This window comes from Dicentrarchus labrax, unplaced genomic scaffold (assembly GCF_905237075.1).
Source record: "Dicentrarchus labrax unplaced genomic scaffold, dlabrax2021, whole genome shotgun sequence".
In the NCBI taxonomy this organism is placed as follows: domain Eukaryota; kingdom Metazoa; phylum Chordata; class Actinopteri; family Moronidae; genus Dicentrarchus; species Dicentrarchus labrax.
Window position 1 is genome coordinate 1073918 of NW_026136704.1, and position 21589 is coordinate 1095506.

The 21589-nt window shown below is 41.5% G+C and overlaps 1 protein-coding gene and 1 long non-coding RNA gene across 2 annotated transcripts in view; one reads left to right on the forward strand and one right to left on the reverse strand.

Annotated features, from left to right (window-relative positions):
• Positions 1–1922: 1922 nt before the first annotated feature.
• LOC127362777 (segment polarity protein dishevelled homolog DVL-3) lies at positions 1923–21260 on the reverse strand. The gene is made up of 15 exons (XM_051398954.1): positions 20820–21260; positions 18541–18610; positions 18273–18406; positions 17644–17738; positions 17425–17569; positions 15942–16038; positions 15745–15814; positions 12093–12232; positions 8170–8246; positions 6880–6947; positions 6448–6528; positions 6233–6367; positions 5703–5870; positions 4380–4595; positions 1923–3167 (listed from the first exon to the last, which is right to left on the reverse strand). The coding sequence occupies exons 1-15, from the start codon at positions 20993–20995 to the stop codon at positions 2851–2853; spliced, it is 1989 nt and encodes a 662-aa protein (XP_051254914.1). The 5' UTR covers positions 20996–21260; the 3' UTR covers positions 1923–2850.
• Positions 3207–21589, forward strand: part of LOC127362843 (uncharacterized) — a 61103-nt gene continuing 42720 nt past the window's right edge. The window contains exons 1-2 of the long non-coding RNA XR_007884573.1: positions 3207–4081; positions 11878–11923. This is a non-coding gene — a long non-coding RNA (uncharacterized LOC127362843). The remainder of the gene's footprint in view (positions 4082–11877; positions 11924–21589) is intronic.

The window sequence follows — 21589 nt, forward strand, 5'->3', positions numbered from 1 at the left end:
CTTAGAGGGTCCAGATTAACCCACTAAAGGGTCCAGATTAACCCTTTAGAGGATCCAGATTAACCCTTTAGAGGGTCCAGATTAACCCACTAAAGGGTCCAGATTAACCCTTAAAGGGTCCAGATTAACCCTTAGAGGGTCCAGATTAACCCACTAGAGGGTCCAGATTAACCCACTAAAGGGTCCAGATTAACCCACTAAAGGGTCCAGATTAACCCTTTAGAGGATCCAGATTAACCCTTTAGAGGGTCCAGATTAACCCACTAGAGGGTCCAGATTAACTCTTAAAGGGTCCATATTAACCCTAGAGGGTTCAGATTAACCCTTAGAGGATCCAGATTAACCCACTAAAGGGTCCAGATAAACCCTTTAGAGGGTCCAGATTAACCCACTAGAGGGTCCAGATTAACCCTAGAAGGTCCAGATTAACCCTTAAAGGGTCCAGATTAACCCTAGAAGGTCCAGATTAACCCTTAAAGGGTCCAGATTAACCCTAGAGGGTTCAGATTAACCCTTTACAGTGTTTTCTTTGTATTTTCTATTTATTTGGGACAATCAATCAAAGAGCCCAAAACTTTCTCTTCACTTAAATGAAGATAAAGATAAAAGTAGAAAAATCACATTTTCATCAAATATAAATCAAATAATATACGTGTGATTGCTGCTGATGGTGAGCATCGGAAGTTATTGAACACTGTATTGATCGATAGATATCGGTTCAAAAATCATACAGAAGAAGAAAAATATGAATGAAATAAAGACTAAAGATAACAATGTCAAACTATTGGACTAAAACTAATGAAATAAAGTTAATATTAATAATATCGTCATTGTTATTATTATATGAATCAAATAGACAGTACTTACCTCTGCCCTGTAGCTACAGCACTGACTCTGCCCTGTATCTGCAGCACTGACTGCCCTGTATCTACAGCACTGACTCTGCCCTGTATCTACAGCACTGACTCTGCCCTGTATCTGCAGCACTGACTGCCCTGTATCTACAGCACTGACTCTGCCCTGTATCTACAGCACTGACTCCGTTCTGTATCTGTCCTGAGCTCTGTGCCTTAGTATTATTCTCAAATAGAATCTTTATTTACTGTCTTTAAAAAACAATTACTGTCAAATTATTTGACTTCACTAAAACTTAAAATAAAGTTTTATATATTCAAAGTTTTAATAATATTAACTCATATTATTACTATTATATATATTATATATTCAAATAGACAGTACAGATCTCTGACCTATATCACAATATAATATTGTTACTGTTGTTTGAACTAACTGAGCAGACCTCCGTCCTGTAGCTGTAAATTAGTATTATTGTAGAGTTATTGTTGGTAGATTTGTATAAAATGTTACACACGTGTCAACAACATTCCTAAACTTCAGTTCAGTTCAGCAGTGAAGAATTATGGCTGTTAAGTAAGTCTTGTTCAGCTTCATCTGATGTTTTATTGCGTGAATGAGTGTGGCCTATAAATCATCCAACCCAGGTGGCGCTATTGTTCTGAATGAAATCACACATAAAAATATTAATAAACATTTATAGTCACTGTGGTTAGAAACCTGATATCTGGTTCATATAAGAATGTCTGTATGGACTTGTTGAGATACAGATATTGATATAGATCAGCTCTGTAGGACCTACAGCTGATAAGCGACCACATGGTGGCACTATTAAACATATCTCGTGGGACACCTTCATAACGTTCTCAAACGGAATATTTCAAATTAAAGTGCACAAACTGTTATGAGACATAAATATCTTATCTGATAAAAGTTAATAAGTCTAAGGAATATTGATCGGTACGTGGATCTGTAACCTCGATATTCATATTTTCAAATTAAAAGTATCTGTTATTTGACTGGTTTCAGCTTTTGTAAATAAAACAAAAACAAATCAACACAAAAGGTTTGTTGGACATTTTTTAATGTTAAAACTCTTCAGAGAGTGAAGACGGACAGCAGAGGAAAATAAAACTATGTTCATAAATAAAAACATCAGACTGATATCTCATATATTAATATGATTAAAGGTGCGCACAATATGATTGCAGGTGAAGACAATGGAAAGATAAACACTGAGGTACAGAACTGAGACCTGAATCCTGCTCACAAACTGGTCCATAAAGAGCCAGTAAACAAATATTCCACCTCGTTTCCTTTTCAGTGTGAGAACCCCGAAGCCTGAACGGGGTGGCAGCAGGCTCAGCAAGGTCCAGGTCTGCTTCCAGTTGGCCAGAACACCTCTAAAGAGAAACCTCCAAACCACATGAACAGACTCCTTTCAACATGTAGCAGTCCTCCTCCAACCTCCTTCCTGATGGCAATCTCCTTCTTTTATCACTAAAGTTCCTAACCAGAGATCCACTGTTAGACCGAGAGCTTCGGTAGTCCAGTAAAAGACCTACAAAGACGATTGTAATCAATCAACCAATCAAAGTCATCAACAGAGGGAGCTTCACAACGACCTGCAGAATATGACACTTTGGTTGGTTCCCAACGATAAACTGATATGTTTCTGGGTATAGATCTCCCAGTAAACCAATAAAGACCCGAGGTACTCCAACTGTTCTGAGTATCTGAATGTAGTCCTGGAGACGACCCAGCCTGAGGACTCTGCTGGAAGATGGTCCAAAACAAACACCGCGTTCAGCATCAACGAGGTTCTACTGAAGTTAAACGTCCCTGAATGAGTTCAAATGCTTAAACACAAAAGTTTATTTTGTTCATTCGGTTCTTTCTGTGGAGTATAAAAACTTAAAGATGGTTCTTTGATCAGCGTCGGCAGATTGTACAAATTTCTTCTTTTTAAAACCAGGACAGGTTGTGACATCATCATCACATGACATCCACAAAGAAATCACTGGGGTTTCCCATGGCCAGGCAGAAGGACTGCCGCGAAGCAGAAAGGTTGCCAGGCTGAGCTTGAGATGGCGATGGCGCCGGCGGGAGGTCCTTAGAGTCTTTGTTACCATGGAGACCAGAGAAGGAGGTTGGGAGTTGACGGGTGCCGGCGGCAGCGGTGGGGGAGTCTGCCACCAGCTGTTTGTCAGGTGAAGTGCTCACTCCCTCTTTGGTGGGCTCTGATCCGCTCCCTCCTCCTCCTCCTCCTTCCTTCAGACGGTCACTACAGTTTGATCCGCTGCTACGACTTCCTGTGAACACAACCCACAAAAAACCTTAATCCTCTGTTGTGTGTCTGTTTAGTAAAAACTAATCCATGCATTTGTTACTTCAAGGCTGGATTACTGCAACTCTTTATTATCAGGTTGCCCCAATAAGTCCATTAAAACGCTCCAATTAATTCAGAACGCTGCAGCACGAGTACTGACAGGAACTAGAAAAAGAGATCACATCTCTCCTGTACTAGCTACTCTGCATTGGCTCCCTATAAAATGTAGAATTGAATTTAAAATACTCCTCCTCACCTATAAAGCTCTTCATGGTCAGGCCCCTTCATATCTTAAAGAGCTCATAGTACCCTATTACCCCACTAGAACACTACGTTCTCTGAATGCTGGGCTACTTGTGGTTCCTATAGTCTCTAAAAGTAGAACAGGAGCCAGAGCCTTCAGTTACCAAGCTCCTCTCCTGTGGAACCAGCTTCCAGTTGTGGTTCGGGAGGCAGACACCCTCACCACTTTCAAGAGTAGGCTTAAGACATTCCTCTTTGATAAAGCTTATAGTTAGGGCTGGATCAGGTGAGTCCTGAACCATCCCTTAGTTATGCTGCTATAGGCCTAGACTATCGGGGGGATTTCCCATGGTGCACTGAGCTCCTCTCTTCCTCTCTCTTTCTGCACTCATTCATGTCCCTTTAATGCATGTTACTAACTCCACTTCTTCCCCGGAGTTCTTGTGCTTTCTCGTCTCGCAGGTTCTCATGGATCCTGGTGGAGCCTCCTGCCATGGTCCTGCTTGACTGCCATTGCCAATACTGTTGTTGCTGTGCACCTGTCTGTCTGTCTGTCGCTCTCTCTCTCTCTCTCTCTCTCTCTCTCTCTCTCTCTCTCACCCCAACTGGTCGAGACAGACGACCACCCACCTAGAGCCGGAGGATCTGTCCTAGGTTTCTGCCTTTTAACAGGCAGTTTTTCCTTGCCCTTGTCGCCAAGTGCTTGCTCATGGTGGTACTGTTGGGTCTCTGTAATTAATGTTAAAGAGTTCGGTCTAGACCTGCTCTATTTGAAAAGTGTCCTGAGATAACTTCTGTTATGAATTGGCGCTATACAAATAAAATTGAATTGAATTGAATTGAATTGAATTGTACCGGACTCAGGGGGGAGGGTCCATTATCCTGATTGTTGGAAACTAACAGAGACAGTTTTAGTTTTATTTTGTTTGGTCAACATGTACAGATCTCTTACCTCCACTGTGTTGACTTCCTCCTCCTCCTCCTCCTCCCCCCCAGGCTGGCAGCTGAGGGAGGGGGTGAGGTGAGCTGTAGGGGTGAGGGACGGGGTACTGGTAGGGAAAGGCTGGGGCCCACTGGGGACCTGAAGCCGGAGCCTGGGGGTCACCATCTGATCCTCCTCCACGACTGGAGGCCTCTCCATGATCCAGCAGAGACATTAGACCCAGATCTGACAGACAGAATCACAGACATACTGTTGGTCTGAGGGGACCAGGACTAGATCCTGGTGTCCTGGTGTTTCTTACCAAAATCTGCTCCAGTTTCCTGCCAGAAATCACTGGATGTATTAACATTAGTGACATTAAGAGAATATACTGGCATTTAGGTATGTTCAGGAATAAACTGCTAATTATATTAATTATATTTTATAGTGCTGTCAGTTTAACGTGTTATTAACAGCGTTAACGCAAACCCATTTTAACAGCGTCAATTTTTTTATCGCGAGGTTAACGCCTAGCACACTTTATAGTTTTTTCACATGCTGTTGCAACAACTAGTAACGTTAGAAAAACTACAACACCCACCGGATCTAGCTAGACCGGAAACAAAACAACAGGCACGCCGCACACACTTGTTTAAGAGTAGTAGAGGTTACGTTTTGAGTGGATGGCGAGCGCGAGACGCCGAAATGGATGAATTCCTTGTTATCTGAAAATGTCAACAGGCTTGTCTGTTTGAGTAACTGGCTCAAAGCAAAGAAGTAGTAGGCTTTCCTTTTATTGGTAACCGTTACTGTTCATTCTTTCTGAAATAAGAGGCTGGGTTGAGCCTCTGGTGAATAAACTGCTATGTTCAAAGCAAACTTGAGAAAAGTATTAAGCCATGGTTTAACTGCACTATAGGCTGAGTCCTAGTTTACCTTACATGTGCACTTTGTAATTTTATTTTGTATCGCCCTGTTTTGATCCCTTAGAAAGGGCTGTTGAAGGGGCTGTTTGTGTGACAAAGTATTTTTTCACCCTTTTATTGATGGACAGTGTTACATTGTGTGAGAGATTATTTGCTCCAAGTGAGAATGTTAGTGTGAAATTGTTTTCAATAAAAACAACATTTGCACAAAGCAAGCCGATCCACTTTTCCATGTTGATAAGAGCATTAAAATGAGAAAAAAATAATGGGACAAAAAGAAATCAAGGGACATTTAGAATAGATAAAAATGTTCGATTAATTGCGAGTTAACTATGACATTAATGCGATTAATCGCGATTAAATATTTTAATCGTTTGACAGCACTAATATTTAATTATCATTAATAGAAGCTGTTGACTGGACTCACCTCCACAGAGGTCCCCGAACACGTAGTAGCACTGTTCGGAGAAGGTCACCTTGTTGACGGTGTGTTTGATGTAACCGGCCTTCAGCAGGTTTCCTGCATACTTGCGAGCTTCGCGGCGGTCAGTGAAACCTTCCACGTTACGGTGGAGCCAGTCCACCACGTCTGAACCTGGACAGGCCGGACACAGACTGAAGTTAGACTTTGTAGGACTGTGAATATGACGCAGCCCTGGATGGAACAACAGCTGCTGAGGATTCTGGGTACTGTAGTATTTTGTTCTCTGAGAGAATCCCTTCTGACTGCTAACGTCAAACAACCGACACCCAGAGTCAAAGCTAACATTACTGCAAAGCTTTTGGAATAATTTGTGATATTGTTAACTGAGTTAGTATGTTAGTTGGATAATGTTAGCTTCCCCAGCTAATGTGATACTAACTAATATATTCTGATTTTAGCCGATACAAAGCTAATGGTTGCTTTCTGCTAGCTAAGAGCGACGCGAGGCAGGGGCATCCAACCGAGCATCTTACCGATGAAGGCGTTGGGGATGGTGATCTTCAGCCACATCCGGTCCCGAACCTCCAGGCCCGACTCAGGATTGGCCATCGCCTTGACAACAGCCGTCATGTCGCTGTGGATGGTGAGATGGTTTTCTTCGTGCACGCCTGAAGAACATCACATTACTGTTGGAGTCATGGAGAAACAGGCGATGGATGGATGCTGCAGTGGCTGATGGGAGTCTTACCGTAGTGTGGGAGTAAACTCCCCGTCATGGCGGCGGTGTGTGACACCCAGGCAGCGGGGTCGATCGGACGGACCGGCTCACCTTCACAAAAAACGGATGATGGAGAACAACGTTAGATGATAGGATGTTATATAAAGGATGTAATAGATTACATTCTGTCTATCTAGGATTAAAGCTAGTTAGCTAGTGCTAACATTAGCTAACTGAAGATGTAACTATAGGCCGATATGTCTCTTTTATCTTTTAACCTTTCAACTTAGATTAGCCTAGCATAGCATATCTAAGCACAGGAAACGAGGATGTTGACCGAGGCTAGCTCAACTGCTATTGGAGCACAGAGCAAAAGGGGCGGGGCTTAGGAAGGGTTAAGGTTAGTACGAGAGTGGTAATAGATTATTTTAATGAGTAACAAGATGTGTGTCGTTGACTCACTCCTCGGCAGTGTGAAGCAGCCTCGTGGGTTTGGATCCCAACACTTTGCCACCGTTAACGTCACCGGACTGCAGACAGACAGGCAGACAGACAGATAGTATTAGTTAGTATTATTTGTTCATTAAACCAACAATCCCACAAAGGCCGGGGGTATAAGGGTCAAGATTTAAGGGTTCAGAAGGAAAGTGAAAGATAGACCAGAGTAGAGGAACTGGAGACCTTTCTGGACTTCTGCAGTAGTAATAGTAGTATTATTATCAGTATTATTAGTATTATTAGTAGTATTATTATCAGTATTATTAGTATTATTAGTATTATTAGTAGTATTATTATCAGTATTATTAGTATTATTAGTAGTATTATTATCAGTATTATTAGTATTATTAGTAGTATTATTATCAGTATTATTAGTATTATTAGTATTATTAGTAGTATTATTATCAGTATTATTAGTATTATTAGTAGTATTATTATCAGTATTATTAGTATTATTATTAGTATTATTATTAGTATTATTATCAGTATTATTAGTATTATTAGTAGTATTATTATCAATATTATTAGTATCATTAGTATTATTAGTAGTATTATTATCAGTATTATTAGTATTATTAGTAGTATTATTATCAGTATTATTAGTATTATTATTAGTATTATTAGTAGTATTATTAGTATTATTATTAGTATTATTATCAGTATTATTAGTATAATTAGTAGTATTATTAGTAGTATTATTATCAGTATTATTAGTATTATTAGTAGTATTATTATCAGTATTATTAGAATTATTATTAGTATTATTAGTAGTATTATTATCAATATTATTAGTATTATTAGTATTATTAGTAGTATTATTAGTATTATTATCAGTATTATTAGTATTATTATTAGTATTATTAGTAGTATTATTATCAATATTATTAGTATTATTAGTAGTATTATCAGTATTATTAGTATTATTATTAGTATTATCATCAGTATTATTATCAGTATTATTAGTATTATTAGTAGTATTATTAGTAGTATTATTATCAGTATTATTAGTATTATTAGTAGTATTAGTAGTATTATTAGTAGTATTATTAGTAGTTTTAGTAGTATTATTATCAGTATTATTAGTATTATTATTAGTATTAGAAGTATTATTATTAGTATTATTAGTAGTATTAGTAGTATTATTATCAGTATTATTATCAGTATTATTAGTATTATTAGTAGTATTAGTAGTATTAGTAGTATTATTATCAGTATTATTAGTATTTGCAGTATTTGCAGTATGAGATGTCTGACCCTGGTTTGTGGACGACCTCTCTGAGGACTCTGACAGCGTCGTCGTTACTCATGTTCTCAAAGTTGATGTCGTTCACCTGAAAGACAGAAAATACTGCAGTTAGTACTACAACTACCAAATACTGCAGTTAGTACTACAACTACCAAATACTGCAGTTAGTACTACAACTACCACATACTGCAGTTAGTACTACAACTACCAAATACTGCAGTTAGTACTACAACTACCACATACTGCAGTTAGTACTACAACTACCAAATACTGCAGTTAGTACTACAACTACCAAATACTGCAGTTCGTACGACAACTACCACATACTGCAGTTAGTACTACAACTACCAAATACTGCAGTTAGTACGACAACTACCAAATACTGCAGTTAGTACTACAACTACCACATACTGCAGTTAGTACTACAACTACCAAATACTGCAGTTAGTACGACAACTACCAAATACTGCAGTTAGTACTACAACTACCAAATACTGCAGTTAGTACGACAACTACCAAATACTGCAGTTAGTACTACAACTACCACATACTGCAGTTAGTACTACAACTACCAAATACTGCAGTTAGTACGACAACTACCAAATACTGCAGTTAGTACTACTACTACCACATACTGCAGTTAGTACGACAACTACCACATACTGCAGTTAGTACGACAACTACCAAATACTGCAGTTAGTACGACAACTACCACATACTGCAGTTAGTACTACAACTACCACATACTGCAGTTAGTACTACAACTACCACATACTGCAGTTAGTACTACAACTACCAAATACTGCAGTTCGTACGACAACTACCAAATACTGCAGTTAGTACGACAACTACCAAATACTGCAGTTAGTACTACAACTACCAAATACTGCAGTTAGTACGACAACTACCAAATACTGCAGTTAGTACTACAACTACCACATACTGCAGTTAGTACGACAACTACCACATACTGCAGTTAGTACTACAACTACCACATACTGCAGTTAGTACTACAACTACCAAATACTGCAGTTAGTACTACAACTACCACATACTGCAGTTAGTACTACAACTACCAAATACTGCAGTTAGTACTACAACTACCAAATACTGCAGTTAGTACGACAACTACCAAATACTGCAGTTAGTACTACAACTACCACATACTGCAGTTAGTACTACAACTACCAAATACTGCAGTTAGTACTACAACTACCACATACTGCAGTTAGTACGACAACTACCAAATACTGCAGTTAGTACGACAACTACCACATACTGCAGTTAGTACTACTACTACCACATACTGCAGTTAGTACGACAACTACCAAATACTGCAGTTAGTACTACTACTACCACATACTGCAGTTAGTACTACAACTACCAAATACTGCAGTTAGTACTACAACTACCACATACTGCAGTTAGTACTACAACTACCACATACTGCAGTTAGTACTACAACTACCAAATACTGCAGTTAGTACTACAACTACCACATACTGCAGTTAGTACGACAACTACCAAATACTGCAGTTAGTACTACAACTACCACATACTGCAGTTAGTACTACAACTACCAAATACTGCAGTTAGTACTACAACTACCACATACTGCAGTTAGTACGACAACTACCACATACTGCAGTTAGTACGACAACTACCACATACTGCAGTTAGTACTACTACTACCACATACTGCAGTTAGTACGACAACTACCAAATACTGCAGTTAGTACTACTACTACCACATACTGCAGTTAGTACTACAACTACCAAATACTGCAGTTCGTACGACAACTACCAAATACTGCAGTTAGTACTACAACTACCAAATACTGCAGTTAGTACGACAACTACCAAATACTGCAGTTAGTACTACAACTAATACATACTGCAGTTTAGTACGACAACTACCACATACTGCAGTTAGTACGACAACTACCACATACTGCAGTTAGTACTACAACTACCAAATACTGCAGTTAGTACTACAACTACGACATACTGCAGTTAGTACTACAACTACCAAATACTGCAGTTAGTACTACAACTACCACATACTGCAGTTAGTACGACAACTACCACATACTGCAGTTAGTACTACAACTACCACATACTGCAGTTAGTACTACAACTACCAAATACTGCAGTTAGTACGACAACTACCAAATACTGCAGTTAGTACTACTACTACCACATACTGCAGTTAGTACTACAACTACCAAATACTGCAGTTAGTACTGCTACTACCAAATACTGCAGTTAGTACGACAACTACCACATACTGCAGTTAGTACTACTACTACCACATACTGCAGTTAGTACTACAACTACCACATACTGCAGTTAGTACGACAACTACCACATACTGCAGTTAGTACGACAACTACCACATACTGCAGTTAGTACGACAACTACCACATACTGCAGTTAGTACTACTACTACCACATACTGCAGTTAGTACGACAACTACCACATACTGCAGTTAGTACTACTACTACCACATACTGCAGTTAGTACGACAACTACCACATACTGCAGTTAGTACGACAACTACCAAATACTGCAGTTAGTACGACAACTACCAAATACTGCAGTTAGTACTTTAGTATTAGTACTGTAGTATTAGTAATGTAGTACTGTAGTATTAGTACTGTCTAAAGATAAAGTTACTCTAGATGGCATTACCTTGGCCTCTAGCACCACTGTCAGGAATCTTGGAGTTATCTTTGATCAGGATTTGTCTTTTAACTCCCACATAAAGCAGACCTCTAGGACTGCCTTCTTTCATTTACGTAATATTACAAAAATTGGACACATCCTATCACAGACAGATGCAGAAAAACTAATCCATGCATTTGTTACTTCAAGGCTGGATTACTGCAACTCTTTATTATCAGGTTGCCCCAATAAGTCCATTAAAACGCTCCAATTAATTCAGAACGCTGCAGCACGAGTACTGACAGGAACTAGAAAAAGAGATCACATCTCTCCTGTACTAGCTACTCTGCATTGGCTCCCTATAAAATGTAGAATAGAATTTAAAATCCTCCTCCTCACCTATAAAGCTCTTCATGGTCAGGCCCCTTCATATCTTAAAGAGCTCATAGTACCCTATTACCCCACTAGAACACTACGTTCTCTGAATGCTGGGCTACTTGTGGTTCCTATAGTCTCTAAAAGTAGAACAGGAGCCAGAGCCTTCAGTTACCAAGCTCCTCTCCTGTGGAACCAGCTTCCAGTTGTGGTTCGGGAGGCAGACACCCTCACCACATTCAAGAGTAGGCTTAAGACATTCCTCTTTGATAAAGCTTATAGTTAGGGCTGGATCAGGTGAGTCCTGAACCATCCCTTAGTTATGCTGCTATAGGCCTAGACTATCGGGGGATTTCCCATGGTGCACTGAGCTCCTCCCTTCCTCTCTCTTTCTGCACTCATTCATGTCCCTTTAATGCATGTTACTAACTTCACTTCTTCCCCGGAGTTCTTGTGCTTTCTCGTCTCGCAGGTTCTTATGGATCCTGGTGGAGCCTCCTGCCATGGTCCTGCTAGATTACCATTGCCAATACTGTTGTTGCTGTGCACCTGTCTGTCTGTCTCTCGCTCTCTCTCTCTCTGCCTCTCTCTCTCTCTCTCTCTCTCTCTCTCTCTCTCTCACCCCAACTGGTCGAGACAGACGACCACCCACCTAGAGCCGGAGGGTCTGTCCTAGGTTTCTGCCTTTTAACAGGCAGTGTTTCCTTGCCCTTGTCTCCAAGGTCTTGCTCATGGTGGTACTGTTGGGTCTCTGTAAATAATGTTATAAAGAGTTCGGTCTAGACCTGCTCTATTTGAAAAGTGTCCTGAGATAACTTCTGTTATGAATTGGCGCTATACAAATAAAATTTAATTGAATTGAATAGTACTGTAGTACTGTAGTATTAGTACCTGTAGTAACATGTCTCCGGGCTCGATGCGTCCGTCTGCTGCCACCGCTCCTCCCTTCATGATGGAGCCGATATAAATTCCTCCGTCTCCTCTGTCGTTACTCTGACCCACAATGCTGATACCCAGGAAGTTATACCTCTCTGACAGACAGACAGACAGACAGACAGGGAGACACACAAACAGGGAGACACAGAGAGAGAAACACACAGACAGACAGAGAGAGAAGACATATAGGGACAGAAAACTGATTATGAGTTGTACCTGTGTGCAGTCAATACTGTAAATAATAATAACAATAATAATCAGATGGTTTAATGTAAACAGGAAACAGCTGAAAGAGAAACATGATCACAGTGATGAAGACTTAAAGTAACTAAAGTACATTTACTCAACTACAGTCCTCAGGTACAAATATAGATTCATGTTTATATATTCAACATTTTTGGCTCTACTTCCTGTACCGGTGTCTCATTTCATTTCAATAACTGATCAAATGATCAATATTTAACTAAAACCAAAGCCAAAGTATTATTGCTAGCAAAATGCTATCTGAGTGGATATATTAGTTGGCTAATGATAGCTTCCCCAGCTTACCTAATATATGATACCAATGTATGTATTCTGACAAACTGTGTTGACTGTTCACTGAGCAGCCACTGGTGGCGCTGTTAGCACCAGTTTAATGAACGGCCACTGGTGGCGCTGTTAGCACCAGTTTAATGAACGGCCACTGTTGACACTGTTAGCACCAGTTTAATGAACGACCACTGGTGGCGCTGTTAGCTACAGTTTAATGAACGTCCACTGGTGGCGCTGTTAGCTACAGTTTAATGAACGGCCACTGTTGACACTGTTAGCACCAGTTTAATGAATGTCCACTGGTGGCGCTGTTAGCTACAGTTTAATGAACGGCCACTGTTGACACTGTTAGCACCAGTTTAATGAACGTCCACTGGTGACACTGTTAGCACCAGTTTAATGAATGGCCACTGTTGACACTGTTAGCTACAGTTTAATGAACGACCACTGGTGACACTGTTAGCACCAGTTTAATGAACGACCACTGATGGCGCTGTTAGTTACAGTTTAATGAACGACCACTGGTGGCGCTGTTAGCTACAGTTTAATGAACGACCACTGGTGGCGCTGTTAGTTACAGTTCACTGAACGACCACTGGAGGCGCTGTTAGCACCAGTTTAATGAATGGCCACTGTTGACACTGTTAGCTACAGTTTAATGAACGACCACTGGTGACACTGTTAGCACCAGTTTAATGAACGACCACTGATGGCGCTGTTAGTTACAGTTTAATGAACGACCACTGGTGGCGCTGTTAGCACCAGTTTAATGAACGGCCACTGGTGGCGCTGTTAGCACCAGTTTAATGAACGGCCACTGTTGACACTGTTAGCACCAGTTTAATGAACGATCACTGGTGGCGCTGTTAGCTACAGTTTAATGAACGTCCACTGGTGGCGCTGTTAGCTACAGTTCACTGAGCAGCCACTGGTGGCGCTGTTAGCACCAGTTTAATGAACGGCCACTGGTGGCGCTGTTAGCACCAGTTTAATGAACGGCCACTGTTGACACTGTTAGCACCAGTTTAATGAACGACCACTGGTGGCGCTGTTAGCTACAGTTTAATGAACGTCCACTGGTGGCGCTGTTAGCTACAGTTTAATGAACGGCCACTGTTGACACTGTTAGCACCAGTTTAATGAATGTCCACTTGTGGCGCTGTTAGCTACAGTTTAATGAACGGCCACTGTTGACACTGTTAGCACCAGTTTAATGAACGTCCACTGGTGACACTGTTAGCACCAGTTTAATGAATGGCCACTGTTGACACTGTTAGCTACAGTTTAATGAACGACCACTGGTGACACTGTTAGCACCAGTTTAATGAACGACCACTGATGGCGCTGTTAGTTACAGTTTAATGAACGACCACTGGTGGCGCTGTTAGCTACAGTTTAATGAACGACCACTGGTGGCGCTGTTAGTTACAGTTCACTGAACGACCACTGGAGGCGCTGTTAGCACCAGTTTCATGAACGGCCACTGGTGGCGCTGTTAGCTACAGTTCACTGAACGACCACTGGTGGCGCTGTTAGCTACAGTTTAATGAACGACCACTGGTGACACTGTTAGCACCAGTTTAATGAACGACCACTGGTGGCGCTGTTAGCTACAGTTTAATGAACGTCCACTGGTGGCACTGTTAGCTACAGTTTAATGAACGACCACTGGTGACACTGTTAGCACCAGTTTAATGAACGACCACTGGTGGCGCTGTTAGCACCAGTTTAATGAACGGCCACTGTTGACACTGTTAGCACCAGTTTAATGAACGGCCACTGGTGACACTGTTAGCACCAGTTTCATGAACGTCCACTGTTGACACTGTTAGCTACAGTTTAATGAACGTCCACTGGTGACACTGTTAGCTACAGTTTAATGAACGTCCACTGGTGACGCTGTTAGCACCAGTTTAATGAACGTCCACTGTTGACACTGTTAGCTACAGTTTAATGAACGTCCACTGGTGACACTGTTAGCTACAGTTTAATGAACGACCACTGGTGGCGCTGTTAGCTACAGTTTAATGAACGGCCACTGGTGACGCTGTTAGCACCAGTTTAATGAACGGCCACTGGTGGCGCTGTTAGCTACAGTTTAATGAAGGCCACTGGTGGCGCTGTTAGCTACAGTTTAATGAACGGCCACTGGTTGCGCTGTTAGCTACAGTTTAATGAAGGCCACTGGTGGCGCTGATAGCTACAGTTTAATGAACGGCCACTGTTGACACTGTTAGCACCAGTTTAATGAACAGCCACTGGTGACACTGTTAGGTACAGTTTAATGAATGTCTACTGGTGGCGCTGTTAGGTACAGTTTAATGAACGACCACTGGTGGCGCTGTTTAATGTTACATAGAGGAGCTGATAATAGTTAGCTACAGTTTAATGAATGGCCACTGTTGACACTGTTAGCTACAGTTTAATGAATGTCCACTGGTGACACTGTTAGCACCAGTTTAATGAACGGCCACTGGTGGCGCTGTTAGCACCAGTTTAATGAAGGCCACTGGTGGCGCTGTTAGCTACAGTTTAATGAAGGCCACTGGTGGCACTGTTAGCTACAGTTTAATGAAGGCCACTGGTGGCGCTGTTAGCTACAGTTTAATGAAGGCCACTGGTGGCGCTGTTAGCTACAGTTTAATGAACGGCCACTGTTGACACTGTTAGCACCAGTTTAATGAACAGCCACTGGTGACACTGTTAGCACCAGTTTAATGAACGTCCACTGTTGACACTGTTAGCACCAGTTTAATGAATGGCCACTGTTGACACTGTTAGGTACAGTTTAATGAATGTCTACTGGTGGCGCTGTTAGGTACAGTTTAATGAACGACCACTGGTGACACTGTTAGCGGCTGTGGCTCAGAGGCAGAGCGGGTCGTTCCTTAATAGCACCAGTTTAATGAACGGCCACTGGTGGCGCTGTTAGCACCAGTTTCATGAACGGCCACTGGTAGCGCTGTTTAATGTTACATAGAGGAGCTGATAATAGTTTATACGGATTTTAATGGAGTATTTTTACTTTGTAGTAACTAAAGTACCTCTGAGTACTTCCTGTGCTGGTACTCACCCATGTTCAGAGTTACAGTGATGACGTTGAGCGACATGGTGGAGTCAGTGACACTGCTGAAAGACACAGACTGACACACAGACAGGTACAGGAGGACAGACAGGAGGACAGAGAGAGAGACAGGTAAGAGAGGAAAGTGAAGGACAGATCAGTGACAGGAAGCAGCTGTTTCACTGTGTGTGTGTGTGTGTGTGTACCCTCTCCATCCGCTGGGTTTTGGGTTTCCGGTGGCGGCGCCGTTGTCGCCTGACGAGTCGCGGCGAGGAGCTGCTCCGCCCTGTTGATTGGCTGAACCTGTGTGACATCACAGAGGGAAAAAAACAGAACTAAATAAATTGATAATCTGACAACAAAAATACAAACATTTAAATAACATAATATATATAATAATATAGATTCAATACATCTGAAAATGCGAATGATTAAATTCATATAATTATGTTGGCGAGCTATGTATGAAAATAATTAATATAATAATAATATTGGTAAAACTGATAAATAATGAGAAACTAAAATCTAAAACTGTAGAATATATTCACAAAAAAAGAAGTGAAACATTTTAGAATTTCCCTCCAATCAAATGTTCAATGTCAGTTATTAAATGAATATATTAGATATAAGAATAAAAACAAACCTTTGAAAACAAAATCATCAAAAATAAAACAAAAGTCAAAAATCTGTTGAAAATAAAGTGATAATAATAAAATATAAAATCAGATGGAAGAAGTCTGCAGCTCCGCGTTTGACTGACAGGAACAAATTATTTCTGCTCTCAGATCAGCTGGGACTCTTTTATCTGATGGACAATACACCGCCGGTCACGTGACCTGCAGCAGCCAATCAGAGCCGGAGACCCGAGTGTGAACTGGTTTACTGGAGCAGAAGAAGACCTGAGGGCAGGTGAATGTGTGCACTCATCAAACCGACCAATCACAGCGAGAGCTGCTGATGATGAGTGTTTATGTTGAGGATACCGCTGGTCTCTGATTGGTTGATACCACGTAAGCCGAATTTACCAAAACACCAAATGTTTTTGTACAAATGTGTCAACTTTTATTTTCTGTGGTTGATTTTCATCAAAACACAAGAAACAAACAAAAGTCAAAAGACACTTTTTAATAATCATCAAATAATATAATGTACCCTTCCTAAGCCCCGCCCCCTTTTTGTTGAACAAACTTCCTCCTTTCCTGTACTTAGATATGCTATGCTAAGCTACTCTATGTTGAAAACACAACCACATTTTGAAAATGGTTAAAAGATAAAAGAGAAGTTTATATATAGCCATATCTTAAGTAAGCTAATGTTAGCAAAACACTAGCTAACTAGCTAACTAATGGTTAATGTAAATTAGCTAGTTAGTTAGCTAGTGTTTTATTCATTTGAATTAATAGAAGACACCCCGAAGCTATTTCACTATTCATATATTTATTATCCATCAATTGTAAGATAATCACATCTTAAGTTAGTGAATGTTAGCAAAATGCTAACTAACTAACGACTGTTTTCTGTCTGCATCATTGCTTCTTCAGATTACTGAGTGTACTTGAACACACCACCAAGGCACATCCAGGTGATCTACACTGACTCAGAGCCAGGTAAAGGTGAGGGCCTCGTATTCCTGTATGACAGTGAGGGTCCTCACAAGTACATGAAGACAGGAACGTGTGTGTGTCTGACCTTCCTCCTGAGTCTTCCTCTGATGAGCAGAAACTGGTCGTCTCTAATTGGCTGCTCTGTTGGGTTGACGAGCTGTCACCACCACCTGTTGGCTCCGCCCCATTCTGCTCAGCTGGTTGGTGGGCGTGGCCATTCAGACACCCACCTGCAGAGAAAGCAGAGTCTTTATTGACCCAAACCAAGATGGCCGCCTGAGAGGTCCCAAGTGATGATTCTTACCTCGATCAGTCTCTCTCTCTCCTCTCTGAGGAGGTGGAGTGACAGCGCTGACCTCTGACCCCTGCTGCTCCTCCTGACCGCTCACAGCAGCAGCACTGACAGACAGACAGACAGACAGACACATTTATGTAAACGACCAGGAAGAAGTGTTTCTACTGATGTCTAAAATTTGAGTTCCACTGGAAACATCTGGAATTAACCTTTCCTAAGCCCCGCCCCTTTTGTTCTGTCAACTTCTTCACCTCCGACGCCAACGCAGGTTAGGGTAGCGAGGTAGCTAGGTAGCATTAGCAGGTAACATTACGCTGATGATTCTGTCGGCTTCAGTCAGTGAGGACCTGTAAGTAATGCGTCAGACGACAGTAAAACGTCTCGTATTACCGCTGTTGTAGTCAAGATGGCGTCCGTTCAGTGCGAGTAGGGTCCATCATTACACACTGAATTGTTTGACCGTTTTTAGGGTTTTAGGGTTTTTAGGGTTGTGCTTTCAGTGCACTGACTTTTGGTGTTATCTCCACTGTATACTTAAAACTAAGTGTTTGAAGAATGAGACACAGCCAGTGTGTGTTGGTAGCTTATCAGCAGCACCCCTGCTGGCTGTTAGAGAGAATGCAGGTTAACACACTCACTGGAAGGATGGAGGTCTGGAGTCTCCGATCCCACCTGTCCTCTCTATGGGGGGCGGGGCCAGGCTGGTGGGCGTGGCCACGGACTGAATGTCTGAACCCCTGAAATCTGACTGACAGGTTTCTGAAGACACGAGCTGGAGAGAGAGAGAGAGAGAGAGAGAGAGAGAGAGACACATTAACACCTGAAGAGAGAGACAGGGAGAGAGACAGAGAGAGGGAGAGACAGACAGAGAGAGACAGACAGAGAGAGAGAGAGAAAGTTTCTCACCCAGCAGACAACTCGTCCGTTTATAATCGGCAGTTTTGCATCTTCATCACTGATCTCCTCCTTCACCACCCTGTGAACACATCATCATCATCATCATCATGGTAAATGGACCTGTACTTGTATAGTTTCCTTTCTAGTCTTCCGACCACTCAAAGCGCTTTTACACTACGTGCCACATTCACCCTTTCACACACATTCACACAGTGATGGCAAAGTCCATCGAACAGAAACTAACATTCATACACATTCACACACCGATGCACGGCATCGGGAGCAATTTGGGGTTCAGTATCTTGCTCAAGGATGCTTCGACATGTAGCACCAGGAGCCGGGGATCGAACCCACAACCTTCCAATTAAGGAACGACCCGCTCTGCCTCTGAGTCACAGCCGCTCCCGAATCAGAACATCATCAATGTTCAGTTTCTGATCAATAATTGATAATCCTGTATTGATAGTAAACTCCTGTGATCATACTGATTAATGAACGTTGGTCCCTCATTGGTTGAACCCTGTGAACCCCTAAACCACAACCCCTTAACAATAACCCCTGAGTACTGACAGGAACTAGAAAAAGAGATCACATCTCTCCTGTACTAGCTAATCTGCATTGGCTCCCTGTAAAATGTAGAATTGAATTTAAAATCCTCCTCCTCACCTATAAAGCTCTTCATGGTCAGGCCCCTTCATATCTTAAAGAGCTCATAGTACCCTATTACCCCACTAGAACACTACGTTCTCTGAATGCTGGGCTACTTGTGGTTCCTATAGTCTCTAAAAGTAGAACAGGAGCCAGAGCCTTCAGTTACCAAGCTCCTCTCCTGTGGAACCAGCTTCCAGTTTTGGTTCGGGAGGCAGACACCCTCACCACATTCAAGAGTAGGCTTAAGACATTCCTCTTTGATAAAGCTTATAGTTAGGGCTGGATCAGGTGAGTCCTGAACCATCCCTTAGTTATGCTGCTATAGGCCTAGACTATCGGGGGATTTCCCATGATGCACTGAGCTCCTCTCTTCCTCTCTCTTTCTGCACTCATTCATGTCCCATTAATGCATGTTACTAACTTCACTTCTTCCCCGGAGTTCTTGTGCTTTCTCGTCTCCTATCTCTCTCTCTCTGTCTCTCTCTCTGTCTGTTCTCTGTCTCTCTCTCTCTCTCTCTCTCTCTCTCTCTCTCTCTCTCTCTCTCTCTCTCTCACCCCAACTGGTCGAGACAGACGACCACCCACCTAGAGCCGGAGGATCTGTCCTAGGTTTCTGCCTTTTAACAGGCAGTTTTTCCTTGCCCTTGTCTCCAAGGTCTTGCTCATGGTGGTACTGTTGGGTCTCTGTAAATAATGTTATAAAGAGTTCGGTCTAGACCTGCTCTATTTGAAAAGTGTCCTGAGATAACTTCTGTTATGAATTGGCGCTATACAAATAAAATTGAATTGAACAATAACCCCTATTTTCTCTATTTTTTAAAATCTTCTTCAGGATATTTTTACACCCAAAAATGAAGATCAGAGGAATCAACTGAGAGAGAGTGTCTTTTATATAATCCCAACACACACACACACACACACAGACACACACACACAGACACACACACACACACACAGACACACACACACTCTGTTATATAACCGTTAAAGCTCTTCAGCTCTGATAATCTGTTTGTTATTTATGACACAAACTATTTTATTTGTCAGTTAAACAACTTAATATTATTATTGATGATTTGAGTGCTAATAATATTATATATGTAATAATATTGTGTGTCAATATGGAAGCTGTTTATTTTATTTGTTGTATTTATTTATGTTTCTGTGGATGTGGTTAGCTTAGCTTAGCATAAAGACCGGAAGCAACAGAACAAAAAACAAAATCCACATTGCAACAGCTCAAAGGACCAGAACCAGGACCAGAACCAGGACCAGAACCAGGACCAGAACCTGAACCAGGACCAGGACCAGAACCTGAACCAGGACCAGGACCAGGACCAGAACCAGGACCAGGACCAGGACCAGAACCTGAACCAGGACCAGTTTGTTGTTAAAAACAAAATATATAAATAATAAAATCCTTGTATTGACACTTTAGTCAATATTATTATTTGTATTAATATTTACTATATTTATATAACACATTTTATATTAACTTCAATTGTTATTATTATTGTTGTTGTTATTATTATTGTTATTATTGTTATTATTATTATTATTTTACAATATGAACAGTGCTGATCCTCCCTATCCATCAGTATCCATCAGTATCGATCAGTATCGATCAGCGGACTCACCCGAAGTCGTCATCCACGGACTTGAAGAAGAATTTGAGGTTCGGTTTGTTCAGGACCTGTTTGAAGTCCGCCAGGGTGACGCGCTGCGCGGGCACGTTGATCCGGATCAGGTAGGGGGTGTCCTGGTCCTCCAGGTGGTAGATGACCCGGGTCTCCTCCGCCATGCTGTCCCCCATGGAGCGGCCCGGCACGGCCCGGCACGGCCCGGAACCCCGCACCGGTCTGCAGGAGAGAGACACCGCGGAGGATGCTGGGAGAGAGAGAGAGAGAGAGAGAGACACCTGTCTGCCTGTCTGTCTGCCTGCGGGTCCACCTGTCCACCTGTCTGCCTGTCTGTCTGTCTGCCTGCGGGTCCACCTGTCTGTCGGTCCCGGTCCAGATGCTGCAGATGTCTGATGCTCTCAGTCTCCTCCGGAAGTCACAGAGATTCACCACTTCCGTCTCAGCCCTTCAAAATAAAAGCCGACAGGACGCTGACGATCCAAATGAATGTGTTTTATTCCAACTAGAATTTATTTCTTTAAGTTTATGACTTGATTTTATAGACAGATTCCCTATAAATATTATTATTATTATTATATATATAATATATAATAGACGTCCCGATCCAACATTATAATTATATCCTAAACATATTTATATTTTATTACAGTAATATTCTCTTCAGTCTGCAGTAATACAGTTTGATCTTTAACAGCTCGAGTCTATAGTCACAAACACACAACAGGGACTAATACTACTACTACTAATAACAATAAAGGTTTAAAGAG